This window comes from Protopterus annectens, chromosome 8.part0, assembly GCF_019279795.1.
Source record: "Protopterus annectens isolate FY-2018-M chromosome 8.part0, PAN1.0, whole genome shotgun sequence".
Classification (NCBI taxonomy): domain Eukaryota; kingdom Metazoa; phylum Chordata; order Ceratodontiformes; family Protopteridae; genus Protopterus; species Protopterus annectens.
In genome coordinates, this window is record NC_056741.1 from 748,139,392 (window position 1) to 748,161,060 (window position 21,669).

The 21,669-nt window shown below is 40.2% G+C and overlaps 1 protein-coding gene across 2 annotated transcripts in view; it reads right to left on the minus strand.

The window, feature by feature from the left end:
* Positions 1-10,016: 10,016 nt before the first annotated feature.
* The window catches only part of SCAMP3 (secretory carrier membrane protein 3), a 728,328-nt gene continuing 716,675 nt past the window's right edge, over positions 10,017-21,669 (minus strand). For both annotated transcript variants that reach the window (XM_044080205.1, XM_044080206.1), the window contains exon 9: positions 10,017-14,365. In XM_044080205.1, coding sequence (XP_043936140.1) covers positions 14,207-14,365 — 159 coding nt within the window. In that variant the 3' untranslated portion in view covers positions 10,017-14,206. The remainder of the gene's footprint in view (positions 14,366-21,669) is intronic.

Here is a 21,669-nt window from a genome sequence, read left to right on the forward strand (position 1 = left end):
CAATGACCTCTTTTTTTCTGGATGAGAAACCTTTTGTGATGAGGTGTGCCACGTAGAAGGATTTCCTGACTACTGCGGCGATGTGATTATCAAAGGAGAGACTACTGTCCACCTGTGTCCCAAGGTCACTTATCACACTTTCGGTGTTAAGTATACTACCACCTATGTTGTAGTTCATGGGTACAGAGTTTTTACCAAAGGGGATGACAATACACTTTTTGGTATTGAGCTTGAGGCCATGGCTTTGACACCAGGCATCTGTCTCAGTGAGGCCCTTTTGTAGGATGTCCACATCGTTAGGAGTTTCTATTATGGCTCCATGTTTGCAGTCATCTGCGAACTTCGTTAGCCAAAGACCTTCTGTGTTAGCCTAAGACCTTCTGTGTTAGCCTGTACTTCAGAGAAGTAGATACCAACCAGGAATGAACCCTGTGGTACTCCACTTATCTGAAGTCAGATTTGGAGTCTGCTACTTTCACAGTGTGGGTTCTGTCAGTGAGCCAGTTGGCAACCCATCTTGTGCTTGTGACATAGGGATTTATACCTAGTTTAGTGAGTTTATCTATAATTCCAGAGTGGGGGATGGTGTCGAAAGCCTTGGCAAGATCTAGACAGGCTGTGTGAACCACCTTACCCTTGTCTACTGCTTTGGTGACTGCTTCAAAGAAGTCTAGCAGGTTTAGGAGACATGATCTGCCTTTACAAACCCGAACTGGGTGGGGTCCAGAGTTTGGAGATTACCAATGTCTTTGTTTATAAGTTCCATGATTATACATTTCATGGCCTTGCAGACCAGGCTAGTCAGGCTAATGGGGCAGTAGTTCCCATGGTCCGTGGTGGCTCCCCCCTTGTGGAGTGGGATAAAGTACAGTTTTGTACCTACCATAAATGTAGATGTTCGAGGATCCACATTGCTGCAGTCCTAACTATTGGGTAGTCCGCTGTCCAGTCGGCCCGAATACCAAAGTATATGGCTGACGTCGGTCAGGGCGCATTAGACTGACGTCAGTACGTCAGGGTACTAATGCGCATGACCGACGTCATATCCTCAGTCTTTTCTTGCCCCAGATGTCAGAAGACCCTGAAAAGATAAGGCCAAAAACCAAAAACTCCCAACATACCTGCACCAAAATATATATATATATATACAAAATTAGCAGAATATAACCTCACCTACACAACCACCCCTAAATACAGAGGGGAAGGAGGGACTGCAGCAATGAGGATCCTCGAACATCTACATTTATGGTAGGTACAAAACTGTACTATGTTCTTCACTCCACATTGCTGCAGTCCTAACTAGAATCCCAAAGCAGAGGTAAGGGAGGCTGGCAAATCATAAGGAAGCAGGAACTGACAACATGCCCTGCAAAATAGCTGTGGCAAACCAGCCCTAGACTTAGAGTAGAGAGGAAGGTGATAATGCTTAGAGAAAGTATGCACTGAACTCCAAGTAGCTGCCTCCAAAATATCCTTAGTTGCCACCCCCCCCAGAAATGCTGTTGAAGTGGCAGTAGCCCTAGTGGAATGAGGCCTAATCCCAGCTGGAATCTCCTTGCCATGATGGGAATAACAAAATGTAATGCAACACCCAATCCATCTAGAAATAGTTTGTTTTGACACAGGCTTGCCCTGAGAACTCAAAGCAAAAGAAACAAACAACTGCTGAGACTGCCTAAAATCCTTAGTCCTGCTCAAATAATAACGCAATTGCCTGTGTACATCTAAAGTGTGCAAAATCTTTTCCCCTTTATTTTGGGGATCTGCATAAAACGTAGGCAAATGAATAGTTTGGTTTAAAGCCACACTAGAAACCACTTTAGGCATAAAGGAAGGATTATGATACCCTATCCTTATGAAAAATCAAAAAGGCTCAACCGCCATAAGGGCCTGTAACTCAGAAACCCTCCTTGCAGAAGTAATGGCCAACAAAAAAGCAGTCTTCCATGACAAGTATTTCAGTTCAGCAGTAGCTGCAGGCTCAAAAGGTTGTAGAGTAAGTTTCTCCAACACAAAATTGAGATCCCAAGCAGGAGTAGGAGCTCGGGTCTTATATTCTTTGCCCCTCTAAGAAATTGCTTGAACAAAGGATGTGAAAACAATGGTGGGTCACAATCATAGTGAGCTGAAATTGCTGCAGCATGAATCTTAATGGAAGAGAAAGACAAACCTTTGTCTAATAACTCAGTAAGATATTGAAGAGCCACACTCAAATTAGGCTCCGAAATCTCCAAATTCTTTGCTGCAGTCCAAAATAAAAATCTCTTCCATTTTTCTACTTTCCTTGTACTAGGTCTTCTGGCTTCCATAATCACATTTAAAACTTGTTGAGGAAGTTGAGACCTGCTGTCTTTCAAAACAGAATATGCCAGGCTGTTAGATGAAGAGAGTGAAGCTTGACATTGAGCAGTCCTTCTGAGACAACAGATGTGGAATCAAGGGTAAAGGCCATGGAGGCTTCTTTACCAGACTCCTCAGTAATGGGTACCAGTGCTGCCGAGGCCAATCTGGAGCTATTAAAATCATCCTTGGCTTGTCTTGTCTGACCTTTAGAAGCACCTTTGGAAGAAGAGGCAGAGGTGGAAACACATGAAGATTTTTCCAACTGAAAGAAAGAGCATCCACTTTCCAAGCTGTGTGATGAAACCTCTTTGTGCAAAACTTTGGCAGCTGGTGGTTTAGTGGAGAAGCGAACAGATCTATGTCTGGAGTTTCCCAGGACACTGTCAACTTTTGAAATACATGAAGATCCAGTTTGGGATCCATGATTTGTCTGCTTAACACATCTGCTAAGGAGTTCTGTGCTGCAGAAACCTTGCCTGAAGAGTTAGTTGCAAGCTGAGCGCAGTCTCCCATAAAATCATTGCTTGCCTGCACAATGGGTAAGAATGTGTTCCCCTTGTTTGTTGATGTACCACATGACAGTTGTGTTGTCTGTTAGAATCAACACCTGCCCTGGAAGAAGTAACTCCTTGAAAGCCATTAATGCAAACTGGACTGCTAACATCTCCTTCATGTTGATATGTAGATGCTGTAGTCTGGCAGGCCACTTGTCTTGTATCCACTTTCCATTTAGATGAGCTCCCCAAGCAATGTCTGAGGCATCTGTCGAATTTGACTCTCCTCTGGCCGGGTCACAGAGAGTCCCTTGTTTAGGTGACATTCCTGAGCCCACCACAAAAATTCCTTTTGAATGCAAGGTATTATTTGAATGACAGTGTCCAAATCCTGGCAGTGCTGTGTCCATACATTTTGAGATACCATTGTAGCTTCCTCATATGCAGTTTGGCATTGGGAAGCACCAGAATACAAGATGCCATGAACCCTAAGGCTTGAAGGACTGTCCTTGCAGTCAGCCCGGACTGAAGAGATAGTTGATGGAAGTAACTGGAAAGATTCTTTTGTTTGTCCGGGGTCAAAAGGCCATCTGGGCTGCTGTATTCAGTCTCACACCCAGAAAGCACATGTCTTGAGAGGGTACTAGACTGGACTTTATTTCGTTCACAGAATACCCTAGGCATCCTAGCACTGCTATGACATATTCCAAATGCTGTAGAAGGACTTCCTTTTCTTGAGCCAGAATCAGGCAATCGCCCAAGTAAGGATAGATTTGAATTCCTTTTAGCCTGAAGTAAGCTATCACTGGAGCCAGAACCTTTGTGAATACTCGTAGATAAGCCAAAGGGCAATGCAGAGAACTGATAATGAGAATTTAGATACTTTCTGCAACTTAGTCTTATAGGCACATGAAGGTAAGCTTCCTTGAGATCTAAAGTTACCATCCAGTGATCTTTGCCCAGCAGAGGTAAAAGCTGTTGTAACGTCAACATTTTGAACTTGGGAATGTCCAGATAAGTGTTGAGGATAGATAAATCCAAAATTGGTCTCCACGTGTTCCCCTTCTTGGTACTAGGAACAGGCGAATAAAATCCTAGGCCCCTTTCTGGCACAGGAACCGGCTGAATGGCCCCTATTTGGAGTAACTGAGAAATTTGCTCTTGTCTTTGTAGAGGAGGAATGTCTGGCATGCCTTTGAAAGGAGGCAAGGTATGGAAATAAAACCTGTAACCGTGGTGAATGATATCCAGAACCCATCTGTCTTGGGTAATTAAATCCCAATTTTCTTTGAAAAGAGACAGTCTTCCTCCCAACGGTGCTGCCAGGCGAGAATGAACTGGCAGCTGAAAAGGCAGGTCATTGGGTCTGCTTACGAAAGGACTGACCCCTGCCCTCACCAGAAGTCTGAGCAGGGGAACTCCCTGTCCTAGGCCTAAAAGAACCCTGAGCTCTGCCCCTACCACGCCTAGACCTACCCCTAGACTGGGAATCATAAGCAGGATAAGTCCATCCCTTAGCAGGCCAATTTCTACTAAACGAGGCTGCACCTGCAAAAATCTTTAACAGTTTGCATAGACTTAGCCTTGTCCTCCATTTTCTTCAAAACTGCTTCTACAGGCGAACCAAACAACACATCAGACTGCAAGGAGCATCCAAAATCCGTGTCTTAACATGCTCAGCTAAATTCTGATCTCTCAACCAGGCGAGAACAGAACCAGTGGCAGCCACCCTGGAGGAGGCCTGCACAGCATCAAAACCACATTGCAAGGAATGTTTACCCACCTGTTCAGACACATGAACTAAATCCTGCAACTCTTTACACTCAATACCTTCCGCCAGAGCATCCACCTTAGATTTCAACTGTGAAAGAAGATAATTCTGATATTTTAACATGTGAAACTGACAATTCAACGCCTCATGGCTAAAGTGGAAGAAGTATACACTTTCTTTCCCCATCTATCCAAAGCCCTTGCCTCTTTATCAGGAGGGACAGGATTTTTAACAACTGAGGCCTTCACACCTTTAGGCCCCTGAGAGACAGTTTCGGGTCTGCCCTAGGACTCTTAAAAGATACTTATGAGCTTCAGGCACCCTATAATACCTATCCGGTTTAACTGGGGCAGGAGGCAAAGAATCCAGATTCAGGGAAGCCTCTGCAAAACATCTTCCACCACATTCAAAACAGGAGGTATAGCTAAAGGCCTATGCTGGGGTAAAACAAAAATTCCCTAAGCCTTTTCCTGGAATCAGAGAAATCTTGACCTTCCCATTTAAAATGCTCCCTCATGGAATGCAGAGTCTCTGAAAATGAAAAATCCTCAGGAGGGGAAGCTGAAGGAGTAGAATCATCCACATCAGAATCAGAATAAGGAGGTACTCCTGCAAGTCTTCAGCCAAGACTCAGAAGCCTCGAGCATTGCTCAAAACTCTCAAACTCAGGTTCCACCCTAGGCCTCTTATCAGGAGGGGCACAGAACCCTTATCATAGTAATCAAATCCTCTGCCATTTTAAGCATATGTTTCTTAGGCAAAGACCCTGAAGCACTAGGAGAAACCCCACTGAAGCAAACTGGCCTGCCCCTCAAAGAAGCCTTGGAAACAGAAGGGAGGCTCTGACCACCTTAGGAAGAGAGGGAAGAACAGCCACCTGAGAAGCCCCTCAGCCTGGCCTACTTCCTGAGAGGATACATCCTGTAACAGTAAAGTCTCTCCTGAGACTCCAAAGAAACACCTGGCAAAACCTCCGGCTCCACTGAGTTTCTAAAGAACCGGCGTCTGGGACTGTCGGTTCTTCCACTCTAGGCTTTGCTGTTTTATCCTTGCATTTTTTGCGAAGCGTCGGAGCATCAGCGGCATTTTATAATTACAACGCTTCCCAAACACTAACCTGGCACAGTCTAACCTTCTCTTAATAGTGCGTTTGTTAAATCTAGCACAAGAGCGGCATCCAACAACGCCGTGCTCAGGCCCTAAACAAGGTATACACAAAGTATGGTAATCCCTATGAGGTATCTGTTTCCCACAAGAAATACAGTTATTCACTTTTTCTGACATCCGGTTAAATACTGAGGCAAGAAAACCAAAATATTCTGCCAACTTTGATTCGGTCTGAAACTCTGGCTTCAGAAACTTTCAGAACGCCAACCTGCACTAAATTGCTTCTGCATCGGACCATGCGGCAAAGACTGAGGATATGGCGTCGGTCATGCGATAGTACGACTGGACAGCGGACTACCCAATAGTTAGGACTGCAGCAATGTGGAGTGAAGAACATCTGTCACTGTGCACCATTCAGCAGGCACAATGCCTGAGGTGAGGCTATGATTGAACATGGTACTTAGGTGGGGTACCAGTTTGTTCTGTAGTTCATGTAGAACACAGCCTGGGATGTTGTCTGGTCCCATGGATGCTGTGTTCTTGGTTTTGGAGAGTGTGTTTTTTACCTGTGCAGCCGTGATTACAGGAACTTTGCATTCTTTCAGTATAGAGATGGGCTCTTTAGGGGGTGAGAGGGGGGTAAAGTTAGCACTGAACCTATCTGCCAAGATGTTGGCAATATCAGCTGGGTCTGTATATTTTGTGTCATTGTGCTATAACTCAGAGCAGATCTGAGTGTTGCCATTGAGATTCTTGACATAGCTATAGAATGCTTTGTGGTTGTCTTTAGAATGAGTGGCGATTTTGTTTTCGTAACTAGCTTTGGAGGACTTTGTCAGGGATCACAGCTTCTTACTGAGGCTGACCAGGGAGCTCCTCCACTGATGGGATTTTACTCTCTTTTGCAACAGTTTCTTCCTTCTGTTGTACAGTTTGTTTATGGCAGGGGACCACCATATCAGCTTCCTTTTTTTGGAAGATAGCATCTTGGTTCTGTTTGGGATAGCACGATCCATGCACTCATGTAAGTGCTTATAACGTGCAATTGTGTAGGATTCAGCACAACTAATGATGCTTGTATTACAGGAGTGAGATCTTGCTCACACACAACCATGCTGGCTAACATCTGTAGATGGAGTAGATGACTGTCTGTGAGAACTCCCCCCACCCCAATTAGATGACCCAGTGAAGGCACTGTATGGCCCAGTGTCAGCATACATGGACTGTACCACCCTATCTACTGTTGACATAACTATGGTGGAACTGGCCTATACCTCCATGATGGTTCTGCACATACACTAGGTTGCAGCCACTCATGCATCAACCTCAGGGGAAGAGCAGTAACCATAACTCTTGTAAGCACTGCTAGCCACTCTGTGTGGACCTCCTTTGCCATGAGTGTAGAGGGGCAGATTCAGACATCTGCCTACTGGTTGCCAGCACACTCTCCTAATCTATAGTGTCCCCATCAACCTGTCCTCTCTCAGATGTTTGTGTACCCTGGGTATCCACAGCAGAGAGACTATGTCCACAGTTTGTGTAAGGGATGCTGTGGTCACACTCCCTGCATCAACACACCTTGTGCCCCCTGACTATGCCAGCTCCTCCCCATCATTATCAGAGGCTACAGATACTCCAACATCAGACAGGGCAGTTCCACTGTGCATATACTAGATACTGATTCACCTGTGGATACACTAAACAAAACATTAACAAGTCTAAGTATGACCCAACACTACAACTGTACATGCAACCGCTGTCATATTTTATACCTTACAGTGCCACTGGACAGAGGAATACAGTACTTATATTTTCTGAGTCTGAAATCCAATGTGCAAAAAGTTGACAGCTGTTCAGACACTAATACACACAAGACCTATTTTGGATGCCAATTGTATGTCATTTTTCCCCAGAATTCTTCATGAGATATCATAGCTGGAGAAGGAGAGGGCAGTGCTCCTTTTAGAGTCACAGAGGTGGTGTGAGAAGGAGTTCAAGATTTTTCTAAACATTCTCCACAAAGAGTACAGCTGAAGGCTATTGCAGGTAGGCTGTACTAGGTCACAGTAAAAGGCTGATGTCTGGAATAGTTTGGGTAAGGATGTCACTCTTACTACTGACATCCTACTCATGTTGGAACACTGCCATCACAACTACAGTGACATGAGGTGTTATAATCCTGTTCTCCTGACATTGAGGAGACAAAGTTAAGGAGCAGTCACCACCTCTCACTATAATTTCCAAATAACCTGCCACTGCGTGTGACTATCACATTTTACATTATGTCTTTTTTATGTCTCTAGTCTCTGAAGAGGCCAAAAGAAACAGGCAGATGCACAGGAGCAGACTAGAGCACCCAAGAGTGCAGTGGGCTGAGTATACACGCTATCATAAAATTTGCCTGACTTATTCCTTCAACCCTACCTTCATCCTGCTTATTCCTTATTTGCTGACCTTCTGTTCTGCCCTCTGCTTGCTTTTCTTTTTCATCTCTGTCCTATACTCCCATTCTCAACTTTCAAGCTGGCCAAAAAACAGAAGTACACACCACACACATACATATACCCAAAAAGGGCTTATAAAAAGAAACGGCTTTCTGTGACTGTACTGTGCAAGACTGGTCACTGATAGTAAAGTCAAAGTCCATATAAAACCAATGAAAATGGTACTTCTTTTTGTATAACAATAATCCACTATGTCAAATGATATGGATATTGCCATCTGTCTTGCAAATAAGTTGAGCACCATTCGTTGCAGCTGTCAATTATGAAAAAGAGTAAAGCGTATGTATTGTGATTGCTGCGTTGAGTCAGCTTCTTAATGCTCTGCTTTGATGACTGTTGATACAAAGTGGGGGGTTTCCAGTCCCCCTCATGGTTATATTCTTTATTTTATTTTTCTGCCTCCATTCTGCCCATGTTTAACTTGTCCCTGATATGTACTTCCCAGTTCCCTTCAATATGACTTCTGCAACAGCTCATTAAGTTAACGCTGAGTTTAAGAGATTCTTGCTGGATAAAGTGCTGGGTCAAATTCCATTGAGGTTTGTCTTTTGATTAATGCTTTTATTCAATCCATGTGTAACATTCCCCTGATACATATTTCCCTCACCCCCCTTCAGTAGGGCTCCTGCAATAGCGCATTTAGTTAATGCTGCGTTTACAAGAACATCACTGAACAGTGTAATGGGTTCAAATTCCCTCAGGGTTATTTTGATTTACATTACATTTACCATTATAACACAGGTTCACTGATACGATGAAAGGAATGGTGTAGTTGGTACATCATTTTTGCTTTACTGTATCCCCCTATCCTCTCCGAGTTTCACATTTTGTCTGTGTTCAGAAATTTCAGAGGGATATCTGTGTATGTGTCCATTGTGTTCTGCATTCTTTCATGTTCAGCAGTTCCCTTTATAGTCTTCTGTCAATTTCTATTTATTTTCATTGCCTTAGTACCACCTCTATACTCAATCTCCTTCCAATCATAGCCTTAGTTTGCTCCATATGGCATTTTTTGTGTATCTTTTGCCTTGAGTCACAACAATAATTCAACACCTTAGCAATGCCATCTGTGATCACAGTTGCGCAATGTCTAAACAAGATGCTCATGGATTGTCAGTTTCTTTACAACAGCTGCCCATACTTTACTCTGGCCATGGGTTGGTCTGAGATGATCTTCCTGCGAGGCCATTCAGTGGGCACAAGGAGATGCCCACTGCTCAAACTTCCCTGTCAGCATGCATTGCTACTGAGCCTTGGGGTTCACTGCCCATACATAGTAAATAATGTTGTCTTGGCTGCAATTGCAGACTCGACATTTTTGAATCCATGGGTCTGTATGTAGTTTACACTTTTTCCTGGTCTATCTACTGTCTGGAGAACAAAAGCAAGCCTGAATATCAATTTCCCTAGAAATGGATTCTTGAAAAAAAAAAAAAAAACACTACTGCCACTGAACATTTTTCTGTGATCAGGCTCAGCTTTCATGCTTGACCAACTTAATGGAAACCAAACAAGTTACTATAACTATGATCTGCTTATCCCTAAAATCTCTAAAGTTTGTTTTTAGTTTTGTAACAAAGAATGCAACTTTTACCTTAAACTCACTCACAACTGGCGCTTGTTGGTATTAAGGGCACGATAAAAAGTAAGCACACCAACCCCTGTGACAAATGTGCACTATATGTAACGTTAATCAATGCACCATATGTTTTAGGCTTTATTATGCTGTTCTGTACAGACGATAATGAAAACATATTATTTTGTCTAACTTGTGCAAAAGAAAAAGTAGAGATATACTATTGTTGCCAGTGGCTACAGAGGATGCATTTATTTTGTTAGAGAAGAGGATACATTTGCTGTGTTACATTAGAGAATGCTGTGTTCATGGTCAAACAGGCACTTTATGGTGAGAAAATATAAGCATAACACTGACATCTCAAGCCCAGGAGTTTTGCAATGCTTCCAACAACTGCAACTCTAAAAAGAAGTGAAGAAATACAATACACAGTCCTCAGTGGCTTACTCCTGGTAATACAAGTTTAAGTGGAGGCGTTCAGTAATTTTCAAAGTTGCAATGTATGATTTACAGTACAAAACCAATTAAGCAAAACTAAGAGCAGCCATCTTTGCAAGCCTGCATCTCTTGCTATTGCTGTCACCATTCCCCACAACCACGTGTAAACATACATTACATGCAATACAACCTTTATCAGTCTCCTGCCACAAACGTTATGATACACCACTGATGTCCGTTATCCACATATCAATACAGGGTTCTTTGCCTTAAATTCATTAGCCTTTCACTGTATACGATCTCATCATGGATACACACACAAACTAAAAGAAAGACTATGCCCATAACAAGAAATATGAAGTAGATTGAGGGTCATAATGGTGTTATGCAGTAGAAAAAATGCAACTGTATGGGTGGTTCAGCAAAGGACTGGCTACTGGGCTATCAGGCTCCTTGGTACAGGTAAGAATCTTTTTCTTGAAGCATAGTACTATTTTAAACATGTTGATGATTTGCCTTCTAGGCTGTGATACTTGATAGCACATTTACTGTACTGGAAGTCTGCAGTGACAGATTACATTCATTATTATACAACAGAGAGCGTTTTCAAGCTCTTGGATTCTAAGTGGCTTTTTGTACAAGTACAAAGCAGTGAAACACCAACCTGGAAAAAGTGTCAAGTAGTTGATTAATTCAGGAACCACAGAACTGCTTCAACCTCCTGCAGACAATCCATACATGGTGCCACTGTGACACCTTTTGAAAGTCCGGTAATAACTAACACCAATAAATCATAACTGGATCAACAAAAAAGAAAAATAAATCGAAATCAAACAGACATAACAGCCTAGCCCTTCATTCCCTAGCAAACCTGAAAAAACAGGAAACATGCCTTAAATTAACAGGTTAATGCATCACACTGTTAGGGAAAAGGGCCTCATATGCGTACAACTAGATCACATTTGTGTGATAACCAAGCACATCTGATGTGTAAATGGTCAGAATGGGAGGAGAAAGAAGTATAAACCCACCTGCCAACACCATCAACAAAAAAGTAATGTTAAAGTGTTGTTTTTATATTACCAATTAACTGTTTCACTTAAAAAGCAGCATGAAGATCTTGTAGAAACTTATGAATGGGAGGTAAACCACTCCACTATGAGTAAATACAGGACTCCCCCTATAATATGAAATGTACTGCTTAACTATATTCATTCACTATGTACAGCCACAATAACAAGACTCACAGTGCCATATTTATCATCTTGCACTATGCACTTTAATAACAATTGTTTGACTTGATTTGTACTATAGTAACTGGGAAACTTTTCTCCCTGGGCTTTTGATGGGAACAGGCCATGCTTATTTGGATGGTGCAATCAAACAACTATAATTAAATAAGCAAATGCAACATTAAGAGGATTGCATTAACACAGCTTTCCCTTTCAGTCCAATCTCCGAATAATACAAAAGATCTGCATCATTAAACCTTTCTGTATGATCCAATGAATAATGTTCACATGTACCACTGAATGGTCATGGACCAATGGTGAAAACAACAATTAACACTTCTTACATGACCATCCCAGCAAATCAACTGCAACACTAAGTACTCAAATACAAACCTTTATATAAAGGCCACACACATGATGAACATTAAGGACATTACTGTACATTCCTTCAAGCCATTTCACAAAGAACACCTACGCCTTAAGTAGCAGCCATGGTGTTTATCATGACAGAGTAAATTTGTGGGAATACAAAAGACAAAAAAAAAAAAAACACAAAGGACACCAGTTATCTACAGGCTACTAGATGCTATAAATAAGAAAACATGCACCCATTTTACTTTCTACAATGGGCAGTCACACAGCATTGCCAGTGTATGGGTGCCACTTGCCCAAAATATATACAACAGAGAAGTTCGTTTATCACCCAAGCAGAATCAACAGAAGTCAACAGCAATGCCAAATGGTAAGGCTGGGTTCTGCTATAAGGAATGATTAGTCACTTCCATCTTATCACCAGCTACCTTTTAACTACCCTATGGTACAATGAACAGCCTCTTCACAGAAACAGAAACCAGGGATTTCTGCACCTTATTTAGAAATTTAAGAGGGAGTTTATTCATTTTTTGATGTCTTGGTAGCATTCCCCTTTTTCAACTACTGCAGCATGGAGAGAATACACGGAACTAAATGAGCTACCAAAAGTGATCGCTAGCTATCTTGCTATAATTTGAAATGTGTGCTGTAAAGTATGCTTAAAATGGACAAAACTTGGAAAAAACAACCTGGTCTTTAATGATACCATTTATATGGGAACATTGTCATTCCTTATAAATATCCATCACACATTTAAACACTGTGGGAACATTGTCATTCCTTATAAATATCCATCACACATTTAAACACTGTTAAATCATACACTGCAAGTGGAGAGTGGGAGAAAAATACATCTAATTTTAATTAATAAAATTCATTCAACTTGGGGCATGCTCCATTTATGCCATGGGCAATAAAAACATGCTTATTCAGTTTAACATATAAAGCTCTGGCTTTAATGCAACAGCCATTTGATGTTACGAAAATACCACACTGGGTTAGTTATCTACATATTTCACTCTTGTAACAGACAGAAACAAATGTTAGACAGGTCTGTGACAAGTGCATAATTAACATAGTTCTTCCTGCCACAGTATGGGAAAAGAAATTAGGTGAAACAAATCTAGATCTACTCAATGCAACTAATTTGCAATTTAGTATCACAAATGTCTTATGATACAAAGCCAAGCTGATCTTTCTCTCTCTCTCGTGAACTCTCACACTATGTAATATGAAAGAAGGTTTAATTCAGAGAAATAAATATATTATCCAGCTTTCTATAAACACGGGCACTTACTTCCTAAGATACTGTCAGCTGCAATGCCACACAGCTGGTTAAGTTACGATGTCCTAAAGTCCATCTTTTGCTACTGAACAAAACAGCCCTATTTGTAGCTTTTTACTTGTAGTGTTTGAACACCACAGAGCTGAATATTAGACATTTCAGATGTGCTTCAATAAATGTTTGTGGGGAAAAAAGCTGAATGCTGTATCAATATTTAGCTAATGTGTTGTTGTCAGGCTTGGCAAAGAACGTGTTCCCTATGGCTAAACACATATGCCATACAAAACTGGAAATCAGTATGTCAGTGACATTCAAACTGTTCTAACTTAATTTTTAAGTCATAATGTGAAATAACCAGACTTAGACTTAATAACCATGCAACATGCACATCAAACTAATCAAATAAACATTTCTTAGCATTTTGGCCTAAAGAGTGAAGTCTAGCCGAGTCATACAATTATCACAAAACAGTTTGTATTTGGCACATCACACTGCCAGTGTAGCACAAATGTAACAGTGTTTCAAATACGTATGTGTCCAATCATACCTACCTCCCAATAGTATAAAAGACTGACATTAATGGCAAGCAAAACTTTAAAACAAGGGACTTGTAAATTAAACACATTTTATCAAAACTGCTTTGTTATCCCTTTTTCTGACTACAGATTTTAGTTTTGTTATGATGGAATTAACACAGTCATTTGACAACAGTCTGCAAATCAGCATTAAGAGTCAAATGTTAGCAAATGATTTAAGGTGAGCAATGCATAATATTTCCATTTGCAAATATGGGGACAGAATTATATCACTTGAGTCCTCAATCTCACAAAGTCTGTACTGAAGGAGGCAATTTCATTACTATTTTTTTTTTAATTTTTACTTAAGTAGTTGACTCCTCGGTTTCAAATCTTTGTTTTGTTCAGCACTTTGCTCAGACTTCTGGAAGGTGAAGAGAAGGGATATTACTTCTGAATGTCTGTTCATAAGTTGCCAATATTCCTGCCCAGGACCTGCAGTTTCTTGTTTGGCTTCTGTAAAAAAATAGGTATGTAAACTAATGTGGCAGGCTGAGAAAATTACTTCCTCAATGAGGCTGGAATGCCCCTTGGGTTGCACCTGCAGCAGCTGATGCAGCTGCATTTGCTGCAGCTGTTTGCACAGTCTTATTGGAAAATACCCCAGTTGCAAATTCCTCTTGTGCCTTCTGGAAACTGGCTCCTGTTCGGCGATACAGAGAGTGAACCTGCAGAGACAAATGTACAACACAAAACTCAAAAATATTAACAGACATGAGAAGTTGGTCTTGCATACAAACAACTGGCATTCAGCTTGAGAAATGGCTATGCATACTTCAGAGCATCTCAGCAAACAAACCGGATTTGAAACAAAGAGGTATACCAATCAACTACTGCACTTAACATATGCCAGTCTCTAAAAATATCTTTCTATTTATATATCTACCTATCCCTCTCTCTCTCTCTCTCTCTCTATATATATATATATATATATATATATATATACACACACACACACACACACACACACACACGCACACACACAATAATAAATAAAATCCCAAGGAGAAATGTTTCCTTTGCAGTCGAACATCACTGTTACTTTACATCAGTCATAGAACAATCTATAGTGCCAGTTTGCTTTTTTGTGTTTTTCAATGCTTTTTTTTTTTCTATAACTGAAATTAAAGAGGTCATCTGGCTTCATGGCACAGAGGGTTGGGGCCCTGACTGTGACTCAGGCAGTCTAAGTTCAATTAGCAGCCTCAGCATTGGAGGAGTTATGCATGGAAGGTGTGAAAAAGGATGTGTCCACTTGGTAGGTACACTGAATTTCACTTTTACAGACCAAGGAAACTACCTATCTCTGTTGTTGCAGGGTTGGTGGATGGGGATATTTGCTGGCAACGCCACTTGAACAAGCAAGGAATGCTTAGAGTGACAACCCATTGGAATCTTCCTTCCATTGCACTACGATGCATGCATGGGGCTCTAAGAAAGCAAAAACCAGGAAGAAAAAAAACTTGGATTACCCCTACGGCTACCTTCACGATGGCCTCTCATGACAGATTCTCGCCCTTGGTGATGAATGAATGAATGAATGAATGGGTCAAATAGCCAAGAGGGGGCTGATGATGAGTACAAGCCACCTTACACATCATTAATTATTGAAACCTGATTCATCAAACATTAAAGACAGACTTACACCCTGCAGGTCTCAAAGTGAAGTCTGTTCCTGAGTTTCAATGAGAGATATTTTGCTGGACTGGTTTTTTTTGGATTTTGATGTAATACATTCGTGGATTACAATTTTGCTGAAGCCATTTAGCAAAATATTCAGAATCTAAACTAATCCCAAGTCTAAAGATGGTACTTTCACTTCCAATGCAGCACTCCAACTACTGCAACTTAGAATGATCAGCTGATAAGACTAGAACTGAGCTAATACAAAACTTCTAAGCACGCTACATATTTGAATGGCATGCTAACATTTTCCTGAGAAACTGTATACTGTCTTTCATTCTGCATGGGTTTTTGACAGGTCTCTGTTCACTCCTGTATAACAAACATATGCATGTAGCTGAATGGGGAAACTTCAAAACTGTGTGTAGATGTGTGTGTATGGGTCCTGCTCTGGAACAGCATTCCTTCCAGGAAAGGCGGTCTCTTTTACTTTCATTTAGGGTCAGGATATGTATTGGTTCCTCTACAACCGTGAAATGGATAAAATAGGTTTAAGAGAAGAAGGTTTTATATATATATATATATATATATATATATATATATATATATATATATATGTATATAAACAAATATGGAAAAACATTTCAAATGGTTTCAGAGTCAGTCCTACATTGGAAGGTACTACCAAGTAGGTCTAATATAGTCAACCATGCTGCTCAGTTTTTCCCATTTAGTCAAAAACAGGCAGACATGTGACAAGTGTGCCAGCTGACAGACTATAGTTGTCAACATTTTGTCTTTGCTGTGTTTTTATGAGGTAAGACCTAATAAAGAGTAATTCATATTTCCCTGAAAAAGTGGTTGAAGAAATAGTAATCTGATGGAAGGCTAGAAGTTCTAAATGTATTGCATGACAGCGTATGTAAAATTTTAAAAAATGAACAATTTACCTTAAAATACTGCTTTTCTAGGGTAGATTCCTCCATATGTCTGATTAAGTGAACAGAAAGTGAAATCAGAACTCAAGCTGCAGATATGTACACATGTGGTAAGTGTACCTGGATATATTTAGTAAGGAAAGCTCCTTTATCTCCCTTTCAGTGACATAAGTTGAAATGTTTGATACAGCTGATAAAAGTATAATGTTACAGAACCACGACTGAGTAAAAATCATGTAGCTACTGGCCTGCCTTCTCTGATGAGTGAAGGCATTCTAAAACACAATTTAAATTTATTTCTGCAAACAAGCCTCATCACTGAAGCAACTTAACCCTTTTTAATAAGGTATTGGGGTGGAGAGAGAACGATTTAGCATTATTTCCTTGATGTAGAGGTACATAACTTGCAAAGATACTGAATATACATGAATTGCTGGAAGATGACTCGTAACCTGCATAAATAGAGGTGCTGCTGTCTATGGCTATCTGCATCAAGTCCTGCGTATACCTGGACATATGATTGTAGTGTATGTAGTAAATATATCAAGTACTTTAGGCAATGATTGTATATGACAGTTTTTGGCATGCCATTACTTGTATATGCACATATGCAGTTCTAAATGTATCTTATTAAGCAATATAAGACATGGTAGAGAAGAGTCTTGAATTTTTATACATTACTTGAAATGCATGCAGTTGCAAAGATTGATCTGATTTTGTAAGTACCATCAACCTCTTCACCCTACAGAAAACTCCTTCTGTACCATACAACATCCAAATGGCATTCAGTACTAGTGTTGGAATCAGATATTTTTACACACACTGCTGCAAATGCCTCGGAAGAGAAGTGAGGTTCCCTGACAGACTGCAACAGTGTACACCCGGTGTGCACCAATAAAAGTAGTCAAGCCCCCTATGTGGACTGCTCTAATACTGCTGGCATGACCCAGAAGAACATCATCAGAAGTACTGAGTTGGACTGCTGGAATTATCTCCTATGACAATGTTCATCATACAGAAAATAATGAGGGCATGTGATGCATACTCATTATCAGCAGTGGTTCCACTAAATGGGCGGCATGCTGTCTCACTGCTTACGTTTTTTTACTTCACAGCTCTAGAGTTTGATCCTGACCTTGGGCTTTCACAGTCAGTGTGTAATACGAATATTCTCTATTGTCTGAATGGGTTTTCCACAAATGACACAATTTTCTCTCTCGTCAATAAAAAAAAGCTATCTAACTCACTAGTATAAAATAAATCAGAAGTACAGCCAGGATTTTCAGATCTATACTCTCAGCTCCCAGGCTGCTGCCCCTCCCCAAAAGGCCCACCCACATCAATGTGCTGCTCCCCGTCTACCCCCTTCCAAACTGTTTTCCAATTCATACAATGCTACTCTTTCATTCTCCATCCCTGGCAAATACATGCCAAGATGCTAATCATTACATGGTGAAACAGTAACACAAAAAATAGACGTTTTAGTCCAAATGTACATCTGCCATTGGCAGAAAAGCCCATAAATTCACTCATTCACATTACAGCAGACTTCACTCGGTAGAGTTGTACCCAGATGGCTGGTCATGAGTGCCTTTTTATACAGTGTGGTGCAGACTCTGGACTATAACAAACAAGTGCTCACTCGACTGGCTTATAGTAGCAGTGCTACCCTGTGACAAGTCACACTACTGCGCAACAAGTCTCTGTGCCAAGTCAAGGTAGCAAGTCACACACAGGTCATCTCATGCCAGGCACAAAATCACGCCACAAAACTATACCAGGCAAAGAAAAACACCTGCACATTATCCAGATAATCGCAGGTGCCAGTAAACAACACTAAACTCCATCAGGCAACTATCTTCAAATGTCAGCAATAGACTCCCACAAGAACACAACACATTGGGAGGGTGGCCTAATGGTTAAGGTGTTTGCCTTACAAACACAAGGTACATGGTTTGAATCTCACAGGGGGATAATTGGCTAGGCTTAAAATGGCTTGCAAAGGCAGTTAACCTAGTACTAACCTATGAACCTATTCTCCTGTTTTTTTTTCTGTACTCTTAATCCCACTCAATCAACTCAGCAACAATGCATACTGCTTATTGAAATTGCCAGATAAACCTTATTAATCATAACCACTAGTGAAAAGAAAAGTGCACCTAATTCTTAATGTGTCATAAAATTGAATACAGGTGTACTAGCTGAGCAAATTAGTTATTCTGGTTCATTCTAAATCCTACACACAAATATACAGTTAATGGTTATTTCTAGTTAACTACAACCACCATCAAACTAATTAAACACATTTTGAAAACAATTCCTTGGCAAATATTCTACTACTTAGCAATGCATTCCCTAATCACTTGCAGTTAGCTCATTACTTAAAATCATATTTTCGACAATTCCCTAGCAAACAAGTACTCACTTGTAAAAAAGCTAATACAACTAACAATGGAAGGACTAAACCTACAGCAGCAGGTCAGCTGTTTTTGTGCTCTGGTTTTGGTTCTATAGAAATGGTAATAATCTACACCAGTAACAGCAAACTGCTCTGCTCTTTTGCATTCACAGCAAGTGACTAATAAACAGCTGCTACATAAGAACTACATATTAAAAATGTATCACTAAAGGAAAGATAAATGTAGGTGAATTGTAATGGGGTACACAGTTAATAAAGACATCTAGAGGTATGTTACCCTTCTCTGGAAAATATCCCATGTCATATCCCTTCACAAAGGAGGTTCATCCACTGAGCTATCCAACTATAGACCCATAGCCATCCTTTCCCCACTAGTCAAAATGTTTACATAAACAAACATTAGACTACCTCCTTAAGAACACCTTTTATCTGATACTTAGCACGGCTTTCGTCCCAAATATAGTACTAATACTGCTCTAATAAGTTTCACCAATACCATAAATCTCCTCAAAAACAAATAAACAATTTGTCTCTGCCACCTTCCTTGATATGTTCAAAAACGTTTGCCACTGTATCTCATCAATTACTTCTTAAACTTGCCACATTCAATTTTGGCACTGAAACCTTATGCTGGTTTCATAGTTATTTCTCTAACCGTAAACAAGCCACCTTTTGGGATAATAAACTCTCGCCCTTACTACCCGTTACTGTTGGTGTCCCACAAGGTTCTATTCTTGGTCCACTTCTCCTCACTATTTTTACTAACTTTCTAACTAACTAATCTTTGTTCTGCAGCCAAACCCGCCTCAATCATTCAATATGTAGATGATGCTTCCCTTATCTGCTCCGCCCCCACCTTGAATGAGCTCCAAGATAAAACTCCGAAAGCCCTGCATAGTATTAAAAAAGACTTATCAGACCATCAACTCATTTTAAACCCTAACAAAACCAAGCTTACGGTCTTTTCCAATTCCTCCATAAAAAATAATCAAGCTCTGCTTTCTAACTGTTCCTTCAATGGCACAATTATTTAATGTGTAGAACAAACAAAACTTCTCGGTGCTACACAGACAATGGCCTAAAGTTTGATAGCCACATGGCCTTAACAATCAAAAAAGTCCATATAAAACTTGGTGCTCTTTATCGGGCTAAACCATATCTGACCAATCATGCCAGACTCACCACAGCTAGGACTCATCTTCTATCTATGCTACTTTACTGTTCACAAATATTCACTAACCTTCATAAATCAGACTTAAACTTGAATCTTGCTATAACAAAATTGCTAAATTTGTGGCAAACCTCCGAAATAGATCACATCATTGTACTGCTCTACAACATCTTGGCTGGAATGAACTCCCACACTTACTCACTCTTAATCAGTTAACAGTTGCTCACTCTGTTATCCATAAACCAGTCCACTGTCCAGCCCATCTGACCTTGTTCAACCCTATACTAATCTGAGCTCACTTCAGTCAGCTGATAAATTACTGCTCAGTGTTAGCAAATCTCATAACTTTTATGGTGATTCACTAAAATTTAAATTTATTTCTGCAAACAAGCCTCATCACTGAAGCAACTTAGTAGCCAAAGCTTAGAATTCACTTCCACAACATATTCTATCTTGTCCTGATACTTAGAACTTCAAATGGCACCTACTAGAATACCACTCAAACCACTGGTTATGTTCATGCACTTCCTCTGGCTAAGTTCTCTCTACTCTGAGCAGTTACTTCTGTTATTTTTCCTTGCTCTTATACTTAGACTGCATAGCCCATGAATTACATAATTTGTCAATCCTACATTTAAAAAAATCATAATAAAAAAGTTTTTTTTTTACCATGTAATTTTGAAGTCTAATACATTAAGAAGTACATTTTTGACTTTTTTCTTATCTTGTCATATCTGTACCATGTTTATTTTATCAATATTTGTAACTTTACTTATTTGTACAATGTGTATATTTTTTTTTCTTTTTGCTCTTAACCTTTTTAACCTTTGTTTGGGAGCTCTTCTCCCTATGTCTTCACTAAAAACTGGCTACTTGCCCAGTCGGACACCACCCAGTAAACAAATGTAAATAAATAAATAGATGACTTTCCATGTTACAACTGATTTGATACTAAGTTGCACCACACTAACAACTCCAATACACCTAAAGATTTTGTTAAGAAATGTCTTATGGGCCCCCTACATCAGGGATTAACTTGTTCCACAAACTGCAACATGTAACAGCAAAAATCTCCATATTGCCTTGTTTTTTCCCAGATTTCTATTAATCATCAATATATACAAATGACTCCACTGTGCCCCCACTGTACGCAGCTGCCCACTGTTTTCTCTCCAGTCTTGACCCAATCGTATCATACACACATACTACTGTTTTTTTTTTTTTTTTTTTAATTCAGACTTTGTCATACTTTTCATCAATCATTTCAACATTCATAAAGTGATGAAATCTGCACTGTAATAACCGTGGTGGAAACAACTGCACTAAGGTGGAGGTCCAGGTATCACTATGCCACCTGACCCAAAGGATATCTACATGCTGCAAAGTGCATTTTATAACTTTTTCTAACTTTATGCTTCAATGATTGCATGTCCAAAAGTCATAAGTAAGGAAAGAAAGTTTTTTCCCCTCTTTTACAGAAGAAAGATGGAGTCCAAGGATTAATGTTCAATAGCAATTTCCAATAAAATGAAAATTCAACTTCTTGTGAGAAAACATAAATCATATCTGGGAACAATGTCTGTCTCTCTACCCCCCCCCCCCCAAAAAAAAATAAGCAGATAGCAATGAACAAATAGCCACAGTCATATCATAAATGATTGCTGTCATGCATACAAAAGGCATGCTTTTTCACTCTTACCCCTAAAAGACAGTCACTCTCTCTGTGACCCCACTCCTGATGTTAGGCTTGGATGAACATGAAGGAATAAATAACAAAGATACTATATTTCAATGCGGTGCTGTCGATGTGCACAGCATGCC